Source organism: Dendropsophus ebraccatus, chromosome 10 (genome assembly GCF_027789765.1).
Source record: "Dendropsophus ebraccatus isolate aDenEbr1 chromosome 10, aDenEbr1.pat, whole genome shotgun sequence".
NCBI classification, from domain to species: domain Eukaryota; kingdom Metazoa; phylum Chordata; class Amphibia; order Anura; family Hylidae; genus Dendropsophus; species Dendropsophus ebraccatus.
Window position 1 is genome coordinate 93,271,930 of NC_091463.1, and position 12,998 is coordinate 93,284,927.

A 12,998-nucleotide genomic window follows, 5' to 3' on the forward strand; every position below is an offset into this window, starting at 1 on the left:
GTGGGTTATACATGATGCCAGTGTATTGTGGTGGGATATACATGATGACGCATAAAGCAGGGGAAATATAAAATTACCATTGTTTCCTACAGTAAAAGCCGCCTTTCTTACTATTTCCTCTATCATATAGGAACAGCACAAGGCTCTTTCACATAAGGACACAACAATCACACATTTTTCAGCATTCTCCCAGGTGTCACACAGGTACATAACAGCTATGAGTGCCATCATCTTGCGGCTACATGATCGCTATTTCTCTGTTATTTCCAGTTCACACAATACAGAGAACTTATTAAGAATATACATCAAATCTGAGCAGCTTCTTTTTCTTCAAAATGCGTCATAAAATGAGACCAATGATCAGGGTAGAGAGTCTTTTTTATGGTTTTCTGTCACTCTGAATAGCAGCTGTACAAGACATCATCCTGCAATCTTCTCTCCCCAAGCTCCCAGATAAGCAGTGAGCTTTCTGACCTGTGAATCCAGCGTTTTACGTGCCCAGACAGTCTCCAAACTGTACAGCTGTTTCTCTGCTCTCCCTGCTCACTCATCCCCCTCGGCCCCTTCTCCCTCCTTTGATTATAATGGACTCGGCAAACCCATCTTCATGGGTGATAAACTTCAGTCACATCCCATATACTCTCTATTGAGATTATGATATTGTTTGGTTTATTAGGTTACAGATGGTATACAGTTATACAGCAGCAGCTATATATGTTATATGTATAATGAAGAGGCAAATCCTTGTGGACTGGGAGTTTCTCAGCAGAAAATAATACAGAATAAGCAATTGTCCTTGAAGCGAATGGGTTTAGACTCATAGGGGGAGATTCATCAAACATGGTGTAAAGTAGAATTGTCTTAGTTTCCCCTAGCAACCAATCAGATTCCACCTTTCATTTTCCAAAGAGTCTGTAAGGAATGTATAATGGAACCTGATTGGTTGCTAGGGGCAACTGAGGCAATTCTACTTTACACCATGTTCGATAAATCTCCCCCATAATGCACAAAAGTGTCCTTGTATGTGTCTGCAAACCATCAGGTGACGGCTCTTAAGGGTTTCGTATCCACAGAGGGGTGAGTATACAGAGGGGTGAGTATACAGAGGGGTGAGTGTACAGAGGGGTGAGTGTACAGAGGGGTGAGTGTACAGAGGGGTGAGTGTACAGAGGGGTCTGTATACAGAGGGGTGAGTATACAGAGGGGTCTGTATACAGAGGGGTCTGTATACAGAGGGGTCTGTATACAGAGGGGTCTGTATACAGAGGGGTAAGTATACAAGCACTGTCACTGCGGAGGGGTCTGATCGGAGATCTTTCTTAATCCCAACGGAGTCTGTAAAATAAAAGAGAAAATATCCTGAATAAATGTCATCATAAATGTCAGTGACCACCATGTAGATTATTCTGTGCACAGTTCTGGAAACCACAACACAAATTATTAGACGTAAAAGGATGAAGCTAGAAAACTTTCAAATAACAACTGCATTAACATGTGTATATAGTTTAGGAAACCACATCTATCTATATATATATATGTGTGTGTGTGTGTGATTTATTCATCTTTTACTTACATCACGGAGCCTCAGTTTAAATCATTGTATCCTGGGATGGGAGTGTAACCTACGGAAGATGAGAAGACCTCAATGAAGACCATATTACAGTAAAGTACAAAAATATTGACAGTTTATTGTGATATCTGTCAGTTTCTATATACCTAATAATGTACATCCAGCAAAGCGTCAGATCAGCTTACACCCTATATGACTATGTATATACAGCGCTGCATTTCTAATGCTGAATACAGTATAATGTTACATGCTGGAAATTATTGTTAGTGATTCATACTGGAGACTATTGGTTATGTATAATAACTAGAGATGAGCGAGTAGTGAAATATTCAACTTTTGAGAATTCGAATCAAATAGGCACCGAGATTCGACCATTCGAACGAGTATTCGATCCCATTATAGTCTATGGAAAATAAATTAGCAGCACTTGGAAATCCAAATTTGACCACTTGGAGGTCACCAAGTCCCCCATGAAACCTCCCTAGATGATGCCAACACCTCCGGAATGACACTGGGACATTAGGGGGAGCATACCTGGGTGCACCCAACACCCCAAAATCGCAGTATAATGCCACTCTCTGCAGTTGTGAAGGAAAAATATTTGTTAACACTTTGCGAATGTTTATGGCAATGTTCTAGACATTGTACTGTGATCTGTATCTTTCCCCAGGTGTTTGTTCTTCATCCCCACAAACGATTAGTATTGTGCTTTTATTATAGTGGGTTTCCATAAAAAATGACCCCCTATAGTCCCTAAACCTGGATCACCAGGACTGTTAGATGGTACCGCCGCACATAGCATCTATTCTGCAGATTGTCACCATCTGGTAATCCCCATATATTCATACAATTTGGTGCATACATCAGTGGCGGATTTTGGTGTGAATTATGTAAATTACAGGAGGGATCTCTAGACTACATGTTCTGTAACGTATACCTGCTGTAAAGAGTATCTACCTACAGCCACAAGATGGCTGCCCCCATTACCAAGTACAGAAACCAATTTAAAGGCGTAGTTCTGCAAACATTTCTTCTTTCAAATCAACTGGTGCCAGAAAGTGCCAGAGATGTGTAATTTCCTTCTAAAAAGAAAATCTCCAGACACCAGCTGCTGTATGTCCTACAGGAAGTGGTGTATTCCTTCAGTTTGACACAGTGCTCTTCAGACTGGAAAGAATACACCACTTCCTGCAGGACATACAGACTGATAAGTACTGGAAGACATGACTTTTTTAATAGAAGTAAATTACAATCTTACAAAAAAAGTACTCGTCAGTATCTGGTTTTGACTGAAAAAGTATAGGTAATACATTCCAGCCCGTGATTGGCTGAGAGGACAGGTCCTGCTTTAATGTGTTGTCTCAAAAACAGGCAAAAGAGGTGAGTATTGAGGGACAGGAAGCTGCTGCGTTGACACTTGCGGTGGACCAGGGTCAGGGGTGAGTATGTATAGGTTTTTGTTAAAGCGTAACTGTCATGTTTTTTTTTTATTGCAGAAATCAGTAGTATAAGCGATTTTAAGAAACTATGTAATAGGTTTTATCAGCCAAAAAAGCCTCCTTCTGTACTCAAGAAGCAATTTCCCAGCCTCCCCCCCTGACTTCTTATCTGTGCATTATCAGGCAAACACGTCTTCATTACAGAGAAGCCAGTGAAGATGGGTTCCGCTGTGTCCATTCTATCCTATGAAGGGGGGAGGGGCTGAGGGGGATGAGGGAGCAGGAAGAGGTGACATGAAGGTCAGCTGTTTGTAGACTGTCTGGGCACCTAAAACGCTGGATTCTGGGGTCAGAAAGGTCAGTGCTTATTTATGAACTTACTGAGAGAAGATTGCAGGGTGTTGTGCTGTGCAGGACTGCTCCGTGCTCAGTCACTCCTAACAGCCCCTCCCTTCTCCATAGCCACATAATGGAGACAGAAATCCTGCTTCTTCTGATGTGAGGGGGGAGGCTGGGAGATTGCTTTTTCAGTCCAGAAGGAAACTCTTTTAGTACATAAAACCTATTACAGAGTTTCTTAAAATTGCTTGTACTGTAGATATTTATTGTTTTCAGAAAAATGACCCTAAAATGACAGTTACGCTTTAAGGGTACAAACCCACTTGACGTATTTGCTGCGTGAATCAGTCTTAAAAATAAGCAGGCAAAACGCAGGTTGGCTTTATACAATTGTTCTGCGTTCAAATACGCAATTGCGTATTTTTGAAGCGTGAAGCTTGTTGTTAGCAAAGCATCAGTTGTTAACAACCTGTGCGAAAAACACATGTAGCTTCATGCTTCAAAAATACGCAATTGCGTATTTTAACGCAGAACAATTGTATAAAGCCAACCTGCGTTTTGCCTGCTTATTTTTAAGACTGATTCACGCAGCAAATACGTCAAGTGGGTTTGTACCCTAAAGCTTAAAGGGCTATATAAATTTGCCATAAAACTAACATGGTATAAAAGGTGGAAATTCACTTTAAGAGACAACAGCAGCCGTGGACAAAGCCTCATTCATGTCATTTGTCTATGTTCTTATGATCTTACCGCTTCTCTTGGCGTTCCTCCAGCATAAAGCTCCTGCAGTCACGCTGATCAGTCCCAGCGCAAAGATCACTGCAGAGACGCTGATCTTAATGATCTGGATGGAGGTCAAACCAGGTTCTGTGTGAGTGAGAAGGAATGGATGAGACTATTATAGAGTCACAATGCTTCATTCTACTCAGAGAGACAGAGGGAAAGTGATACCTATAGATGAAGACATCTGGATTAACCCCTTAAAGGGAATACTATATATCAACTATATTTGCGGCTGAGAGCTGTAGACAGTGTTAGATTGTTATAGAGTAAAAAAGAAGATCGTACCTTATGTAGAGATGATGATGATTGGTTGCAAAACTTATAAAATCACCTTTTAATTTCTTATCCAAGTGTCAAGGAGGCAGGGCCAGGCTGCTTGAGTGTCACTGGCATATCTCGCCCTTGCTATCACCTCCCATCCCCTGCTTGACTGATGTACAGAGCTGTAAGGAGGTGGGGCAGGTGAGGAGGCAGGCCAGGCCATGGCAAAAAGCATATACCGTAAGTGTCCTCACCGATCCCCCATCGATGGTTACATACCTTTCCCTACGCTGCTCCTAGCCCCGGATTCAAACTTTTACAAATGATCCCATGTTTACATCATGGCACCTGGGCAGGATACTACCTCTCCCAACATGCATTGCACCTTAGAGTCGGCTGCTTGGTACCCACCCACCACTGACTCTTTCTTTCTGCTTTGGCCGGGTGATCACTGATAGACGTGTTACAGAATAAATGGAGGGGTGGTACCCATGCATAGCCGCAGCTCCTTTCAGAAATGTGGCATTCCCATACTAGAAATCGTGCAAGACTCCGGCGGTCAGACCCCCGTGCACTATTCTGTAAATACTGTGGACAGGGCATAACTTGTCAAGATGAGAATTTCCCTTTAACAAAAAATTGTAAAAGTAGGAGTCCGGACACTTACAAACATAAAAAAGATTAATATAAATTTTGAATTTTTTACATTAATTTTTTTACAGGGGTATTCCGCTTAAACATAATTCTCCTGATATGTTGCTGCCCATGGTGAGACTAACAATTCCTTCCATACTTATTATTATCTATTTAGTCTCCTTCTCTGAGTTCTGAGTTGCTGCTTTCTACTGAAGACACAAAAATCTGTGTGTGAACTTTTCTCCCTGTCTCCCCCCCCCCCTCCCTTCTAAAACATCTAATGTAAACAACCCACTGGCAGGCTTTATCTGCTGTACTGTAGCTTCTTTGTAATGCTGGGGGGGTCATTCTGAGGTCAAGTTGCTGATTTACTCCCAGCATTACAGAATTGCTGCAAAGTTGCAGACAGGGACTTGTTTACATCAGCCGTCTCAGAAGGGAGGGGGGAGGAGTGAGAGATGAAGAGTAAAGCTCACACACAGATTTTTGTGTCTTCAGCAGAAAGAAGCAGCTCCGAACTGGGGGAAGGAGACTGAATAGCTAATATCAAGTATGGAAGGAATTGTTAGTCTTACCATGGGCAGCAACATGTGAAAAGTTATGTAAGATACCAAGGCAGTTTTAGATCTCACATGCAGGCAAGTTTCTCATACTTACCCCAAGTCTTCATCATGGGATTATCAAGGCTTCCGTGGTCTACCAGACAAGTGTAGTTGTCTCCAGGAAGGGAATCTCTCAAATCTAGTTTTAAAACAACCTGGTAGGTCCAGTCTCCAGAAGGTACAGCCTGACGTTCATTCTTGACCACAGTCTTCTTATTTTTAATCCAGGCCACCACAATGTCTTGCGGATAGAAGCCCCAAACGTAGCAGATTAGTACTGGGAGATTTTCCCCATTAAACTGATCTGGAGAATATACCTCCATAGACGGTTTTACTGCAGAGAAAGGAAATCATATATATTAGATGAAAAAAGAAAGAAGAGTTGTATAAAGAAGTTTTCCCATCCACAGGCAGACACAATAATGGCACAGCTGTTTCAGGCTGGCTGCCCTTCCTCTGGCCAGGAATAAAGGCAGCCAGACCGAAATGGCTGTCCCTGCTGCACCTCTGTCATGGGCTTTACCTCCACGAAACAGGCTGTAGCCTGACCATTCAGCCGCATGGCTAATCGTTTTACCCCCCCCCCCCCCCCAGTTCTCCTATATTTGTATGAAATAAAGAAAAGAGTCTCCAGAACGGTGAGTGCCACTTGTTTCTTTTTTTTTTCTACACACTTTATAGTAGTTATATTCTTGTATATAGGAGCAGTATTATAGTAGTTATATTCCTGTATATAGGAGGCAGTATTGCAGTTATATTCTTGTATATAGGTGCAGTATTATAGTAGTTATATTCCTGTATATAGGAGCAGTATTATAGTAGTTATATTCCTGTATATAGGGAGCAGTATTATAGTAGTTATATTCCTGTATATAAGAGCAGTATTATAGTAGTTATATTCTTGTATATAGGGGCAGTATTATAGTAGTTATATTCCTGTATATAGGGGGCAGTATTATAGTAGTTATATTCTTGTATAAAGAAGGCAGTATTATATATATATATATATATATATATTTAACATCTCCTGCAGTATATGTCTAACTATCTACATGTATTCTAGCTGGATTATTATAACTCACCTCTTTTCATCACCGTCCCATTCCAGAACGCCTTCATGTTCTCTTTGCATCTTTTCTCCTCAGATTTCACATAATATAACATGTCCATTTTATTGTTGAATTCTTCAGTATAAGCGTCCACTACTGTTTCCATTTGATCGATAGAATCATAAGTGAAAAACTTTTCTACAGAGTTATTATATCCCAGCGCTGGAACGTGATTAAATGTAATATCATAATGAAATGTCACATTTCCTCGCCCATCCTCTCCGTAACTGCACAACGAAATCTCCTGCATAACGTAACCTGCCATAAAGACACATCAAAAGGAAAGCAATGTAAACTTATATGCAACACAAACATTAATCAATATTAGCTATATTAGGATTGGCTTTAATGTTCTGGCTTTAATGTTCATGTTACTGTGTCCTCTAGGTGGCACTGGTGAGCAAAAGCTAATACAGAACATGATAGTGGAAGGTTATGTTACTAATACAGCGACGTGTTTCTCATACCTAAAGAGAGAGATGGAGAGTGAGAGAGATAAAGAGAGAGAAGAGTATAACAATGCAGTGATCTGTGAAGCGTGCGCTGTACCTGATACAGGGAGAGCACCGTATACCAACAGGAGCCACGGTAGTAACCTGCTCATCTCGGCTGTCCTAGTCCATATGTCAGTGTAAGCTAAAATCTTCAACATAGGCTGCCAGACAATGGGAAATAAGGAGTAAGATGACATGATTAGTTACTAGGGAGAAGCTGATTCAAAGACGCACGCTACTTTCTGAGAAGAATTTGAGGAAGTTCTGCACAGATCCCGGCTGGGTTCACACTACGTATATTTCAGTCAGTATTGTGGTTCTCATATTGCAACCAAAACCAGGAGTGGATTAAAAACACAGAAAGGATCTGTTCACATAATGTTGAAATTGAGTGGATGGCCGCCATATAACAGTAAATAACGGCCATTATTTCAATATAACAGCCGTTGTTTTAAAATAACAGCAAATATTTGCCATTAAATGGTGGTCATCCACTCAATTTCAACATTGTGTGAACAGATCCTTTCTGTGTTTTTAATCCACTCCTGGTTTTGGTTGCAATATGAGGACCACAATACTGACTGAAATATACGTAGTGTGAACCCAGCCTTATACACGAGTCATTTTTATTTTAGGGTTGTGCAGCAGGGAGGCCCAGATCTGCCTCCTGGGTGCTAGCTCTACCGCAACCAGCAACCTCCCCGCCCCCAACATACACATACTCACCTGGTGCGACAAAGTCCCCTGTGTGTCACTCGTGCATCGGGATGCTGGAAAAACTATAGAAAGCCAGGAGATTGTACCGCACTGGGTGAGCATGTGTGTGTGGATTATTATTATAGGGTACAGGATTATTGAGGAGCCATAGCAGAAAGCTGTGCTGGGCCCAGTAAATCCAAGCTACACTCCAGCTTTTTACCATTTTCTTTTGTATGTTCAATTTATTATTGTCCTACCCCTGAGATGTCTCTTCCAATACTCGTTCCTGACAATCGGCCCATGTAAAAGGGTCAGTGATCGGCCAAACAATGATTGTATCTTTTCTGCAGCCAATAAATTAATAACCCCTTACGGACGTGTTCATACAGTCAGGTTTTTAATTGCTATTATTGAAGCCAAAGCCAGGAACAGAGTCATAAATGGAGAACAGGTCATAAAGGAAAGACTGAGATTTTTCCTCTTTTCACATCCAGTCCTGGCTTTGTTTTTATTATTCGCAATTAAAAACCTGAATGTGTGAACGCACCATAAAGCGAGGATGTGTCGGGCACAATAATAGGATTAATTGCCCCATGATTAATGACGTGCTAATGAGCACAATCACAGGGATCAGCAGAGAGACTCATGGATCATTTACAATGCCGTTATATGTGTACATCCCATATATCTCTCTGCAATAAAAAGCTCATGGATCTACACCAAGTGGGCATCTCTTGTCCTCATGCCCATATCCTCCTCCACAGCCTCTTCCCTCATCTTCCTCCTTAGTCTCCATGTCCGCCTCCCACATTATCGTCTATGTCCTCGATGGTCCTCCATGTAGCTTTCAAGCAAAAACAAATCAGTGTGTAAGACCGCTAGGCTCTACCAGCCACACTGCTGTAACAGATTTCTGGGAATCTTTTAGGGTTCTATTAGGCTAAAGATACTAAGAGCCAATCTTGAGATATGTCCCATTTATAATTAGAATATTCTCTTATTACAATGGGGCCCAGGTCTCCGCTAATCACCACTTTTAGGTCTCTGTCTCAACTAAAGCAAATGCCTGCTCAGCCAATCACTGACTGGGGGAGGGGCACCACTACGGGCAATGACTGGCTGAGCGGGTGTTTCCTGAGTCAAGATGGAGACCAAGAAGTGGTGAACAGTGGAGACACTGTCACCATCAGTAGTGGTTGGGATTGGACAAGGTGGGCACTGCTTTTTTATTTATTTTTTTAACCTAGTCTAATTATGTTTTACCGTCAAACAATAACTTGAAAGAGTTGTTGTCATTTATATAAACCTTTGACATGTTGTATGAACACGTCAAATGCTTAAATTGCACTGGGTCTCAGTCAGGAGACCCGCTGAGATTGTGAGTTTAAGCCAGGTGAAGCGCAGAGTTGCACACTTCACTTTCTGGCTGGCCGCCCGATTTGCCTGATTACAGGAGTCGGGGTCCATAGACTTATACGGGAGTCATCTTTGTGTGATTCGTGAGACTTAGGGCGATCTAAACTTTTGACATGTCTGGGGAAAAGCTTATATATACGACAACACTGATTTAGCATTGGTTTTCCACCACAAAGTAAAGATGGTATTGTCGTCAGTGCTAGTCCAGCACACAGGTGTGATGTTAGTGTGGTGTCCCACTAGGGCTGTTACTATTATTCACACCCTTCACAAAAGTCTGTACTTTTTGTGGTCTTATTATAGCTAAAGTAGTATTAAGAGTTGACCACTAGATGTCGCTGTATTATGAATTGATGTTTGGAAGTTGCACAGCTGAAGGATCACAAAGGGTTATTGTGTTTATGTGTACCAGAATCTGTGAACCAGTAGGATTTCTGCTTTCTACTCTCCTATCACCTCTTCTCTTTTTTCTTCTATTGCACTCTGTTTACCCAATCACAGCGCACCCTACACGCTGTAGAGGAAGTGAGTCACGCGGGAAAGAGGAAGCGTAGTTCAGTCTTAGTCAGTACTCCGCATGGGAAGGACGCAACACACTACACTACTACTGAGAAGTGAGAAGAGAGCACAGTTGCTGAGGTGCAGAGAGAGCTGAGGGAGAGCACAGTTCCTGAGGTGCAGAGAAAGCTGAGGGAGAGCACAGTTCCTGAGGTGTAGAGAGAGCTGAGGAGAGAGCTGAGGGACAGCACAGTTCCTTAGGGGAGGAGAGAGCTGAGGGAGAGGACAGGTCCTGAGGGAGGAGAGAGCTGAGGGAGAGCACAGTTTCTGAGGTGCAGAGAGAGCTGAGGAGAGCATGGCTCCTGAGGGGAGGAGAGAGCTGAGGAGAGAGCACAGCTCTCCAAAGTTGCAGTAAGCCTATGAACTGTATCTCGCAGCTCGGGTGTCAGCAGGTAACCCTCAGCATTCCGCTCATCCCAGGTATCAAGGTCTGGGGCCTGTGTCACCCCCTAGGAAGGTTCAGCCGAGTGGGCATAAGGTGGTGTGAAGACTAACTCAAAGTCAATACTCGGGCACAGGTGTTCTTCTTCTTCTTCTGAGTATTCTACCTCATCCTCCAACATCCCGGCAGAGCACAGTACTACATGGGTTGTAACTCTCACGGCATCCTCCTCTCTGCTACTCTGCTTCTTTGTATTACTCAGAACACTGCTCAGTCAACACTACTATATCCTACAGTCATGGCCAAAAGTTTTAAGAATGATACAAATATTAATTTTTACAAAGTCTACTGCTTCAGTTTTTAAAATGGCAATTTGCATATAGTCCTGAATGTTATAAAGAGTGATCAGCTTAACAGCAATTACTTGCAAAGTCAATATTTGCCTAGAAAATGAACTTAAACCCCCAAAACACATTTCAACATCATTGCAGCCCTGCCTTAAAAGGACCAGCTAACATCGTTTCAGTGATTGCTCCATTAACACAGGTGTGGGTGTTGATGAAGACCGGGCTGGAGATCAATCTGTCATGATTAAGTAAGAATGACAGCACTGGACACTTTAAAAGGAGGCTGGTGCTTGGCATCATTGTTTCTCTTCTGTTAACCATGGTTATCTCTAAAGAAACACGTGCAGTCATCATTGCTCTGCACATCAAGAACTTTAAGGAGAGAGGTTCCATTGTTGCCAAAAAAGCTCCATGGCGCCCAAGAAAGACCAGCAAGCGCCAGGATTGTCTCTTAAAAGTGTTTCAGCTGCGGGATCGGGATACCAGCAGTGCAGAGCTTGCTCAGGAATGGCAGCAGGCAGGTGTGAGGGCATCTGCATGCACTGTGAGGCGGAGACTCTTGGAGCAAGGCCTGGTCTCAAGGAGGGCAGCAAAGAAGCCACTTCTCTCCAGAAAAAAACATCAGGGACAGACTGATGTTCTGCAAAAGGTACAAGGAGTGGACTGCTGAGGACTGGGGGAAAGGTCCAGGGAGTGGACTGCTGAGGACTGGGGGAAAGTCATTTTCTGTGATGAATCCCCTTTCCGATTGTTTGGGACATCTGGAAAACAGCTTATTCTGAGAAGATGAGGTGAGCGCTACCACCAGTCTTGTCTCATGCCAACTGTAAAGCATCCTGGAACCATTCATGTGTGGGGTTGCTTCTCAGCCAAGGGAATCGGCTCTCTCACAGTCTTGCCTAAAAACACAGCCATGAATAATGGTCCCAGAATGTCCTCCAAGAGCAACTTCTCCCAACCGTCCAAGAGCAGTTTGGCGATCAACAATGCCTTTTCCAGCATGATGAAGCACCTTGCCATAAAGCAAAGGTGATAACTCAATGGCTCAGGGAACAAAACATAGAGATTTTGGGTCCATGGCCTGGAAACTCCCCAGATCTTAATCCCATTGAGAACTTGTGGTCAATCATCAAGAGACGGGTGTACAAACAAAAACCAACAAATTCTGACAAAATGCAATCATTGATTGTGCAAGAATGGACGGCTATCAGTCAGGATTTGGTCCAGAAGTTGATTGAGAGCAGCCGGGGAGAATTGCAGAGGACCTGAAGAAGAAGGGTCAACACTGCAAATATTGACTTGCTGCAGTAACTCATCTAACTGTCAGTATAAGCTTCTGTTACTCATAATATGATTGCAATTATATTTCTGTATGTGATAAAAACATCTGACAAACACACATAAAAACCAGAGGGCAGCAGATCATGGGAAAATATAATATTTGTGTCATTCTCAAAACTTTTGGCCATGACTGTACATTACACTTCTACTACAGATCAGGTTGCTGTATTGTCAAGTATTTGGAACTATTGTCAAGAGTGTTATCAAGTGCTTTATCCAGAGAAACCTCATACTGTTGAATCTGTATGACCTGCTGCACATTTGCAACTATTAAACCGGCTTATCTACACTCAAGAGACTCTGTGATTTTCTCACTACTCACCAACACAGCACACACCACTGTGAACACACAGACAGTAACATACATACAGACATTACATATATAACACAGACACTTATATATGATATGTTTATAGAATGCACACAAAGTGACAAACATCATAAGTTACTTAAACATTGACATAAAGACAGTTACATAAATATATACAGACATTACATATACACATACAGACACATATGTATATCGTGAACTATAACAGAATTGTCGGATGTCGCTCATCTACATGCCCAATGAAACAGAGGAAACACTAAGTTGTAATGGAGATCTTATGTGCAGTAATATGCTGAAATGTTAAAGGGGGATTCCACTCAGACATAACTTTTGATATGTTGCTGCCCATGGTGAGACTAACAATTCCTTCCATACTTGTTATTATCTATTCAGTCTCCTTCTCCCAGTTCTGATTTCCTGCTTTATGCTGAAATCACAAAAAACTGTGTATGAGCTTTTTTCTCTGTCTCCCCTCATCCCCCCTCCTTTCTGAGATGGCCAATGTAAACAAGTCCCTGGCAGGCTGTATCTGCAACTTTGTAGCTTCTTTGTAATCCTGAGGTCAAGTTGCTGATGAATTCACTGTCATTATTCCTCCTGACATTACAAAGTTGCAGATAGGGACTTGTTTACATCAGCCGTCTTAGAAGGGAGGAGGGGGAAGGAAGGAGACGGAGAGAAAAGCTCACAC

At 42.3% G+C, this 12,998-nt stretch overlaps 1 protein-coding gene across 1 annotated transcript; it reads right to left on the minus strand.

The window, feature by feature from the left end:
* Positions 1–456: 456 nt before the first annotated feature.
* Positions 457–7,475, minus strand: LOC138765808 (HLA class II histocompatibility antigen, DM beta chain-like). Its single transcript, XM_069942877.1, has 6 exons — positions 7,289–7,475; positions 6,713–6,997; positions 5,686–5,964; positions 4,099–4,215; positions 1,574–1,622; positions 457–1,335 (listed from the first exon to the last, which is right to left on the minus strand). Exons 1-5 carry the CDS (start codon positions 7,428–7,430, stop codon positions 1,585–1,587), a joined length of 861 nt encoding a protein of 286 aa, XP_069798978.1. The 5' UTR covers positions 7,431–7,475; the 3' UTR covers positions 457–1,335; positions 1,574–1,584.
* Between the last annotated feature and the right edge of the window lie 5,523 nt (positions 7,476–12,998).

Coding starts and splice junctions, on each gene's coding strand:
- LOC138765808 (XM_069942877.1), bottom strand. CDS start 7,430: ATGTCATCTTACTCCTTATTTCCCATTGTCTGGCAGCCTATGTTGAAG. Junction 6,998..7,288: donor CGGTGCTCTCCCTGTATCAG/GTACAGCGCACG, acceptor TCTTTATGGCAG/GTTACGTTATGCAGGAGATT. Junction 5,965..6,712: donor TGGGACGGTGATGAAAAGAG/GTGAGTTATAAT, acceptor CTTTCTCTGCAG/TAAAACCGTCTATGGAGGTA.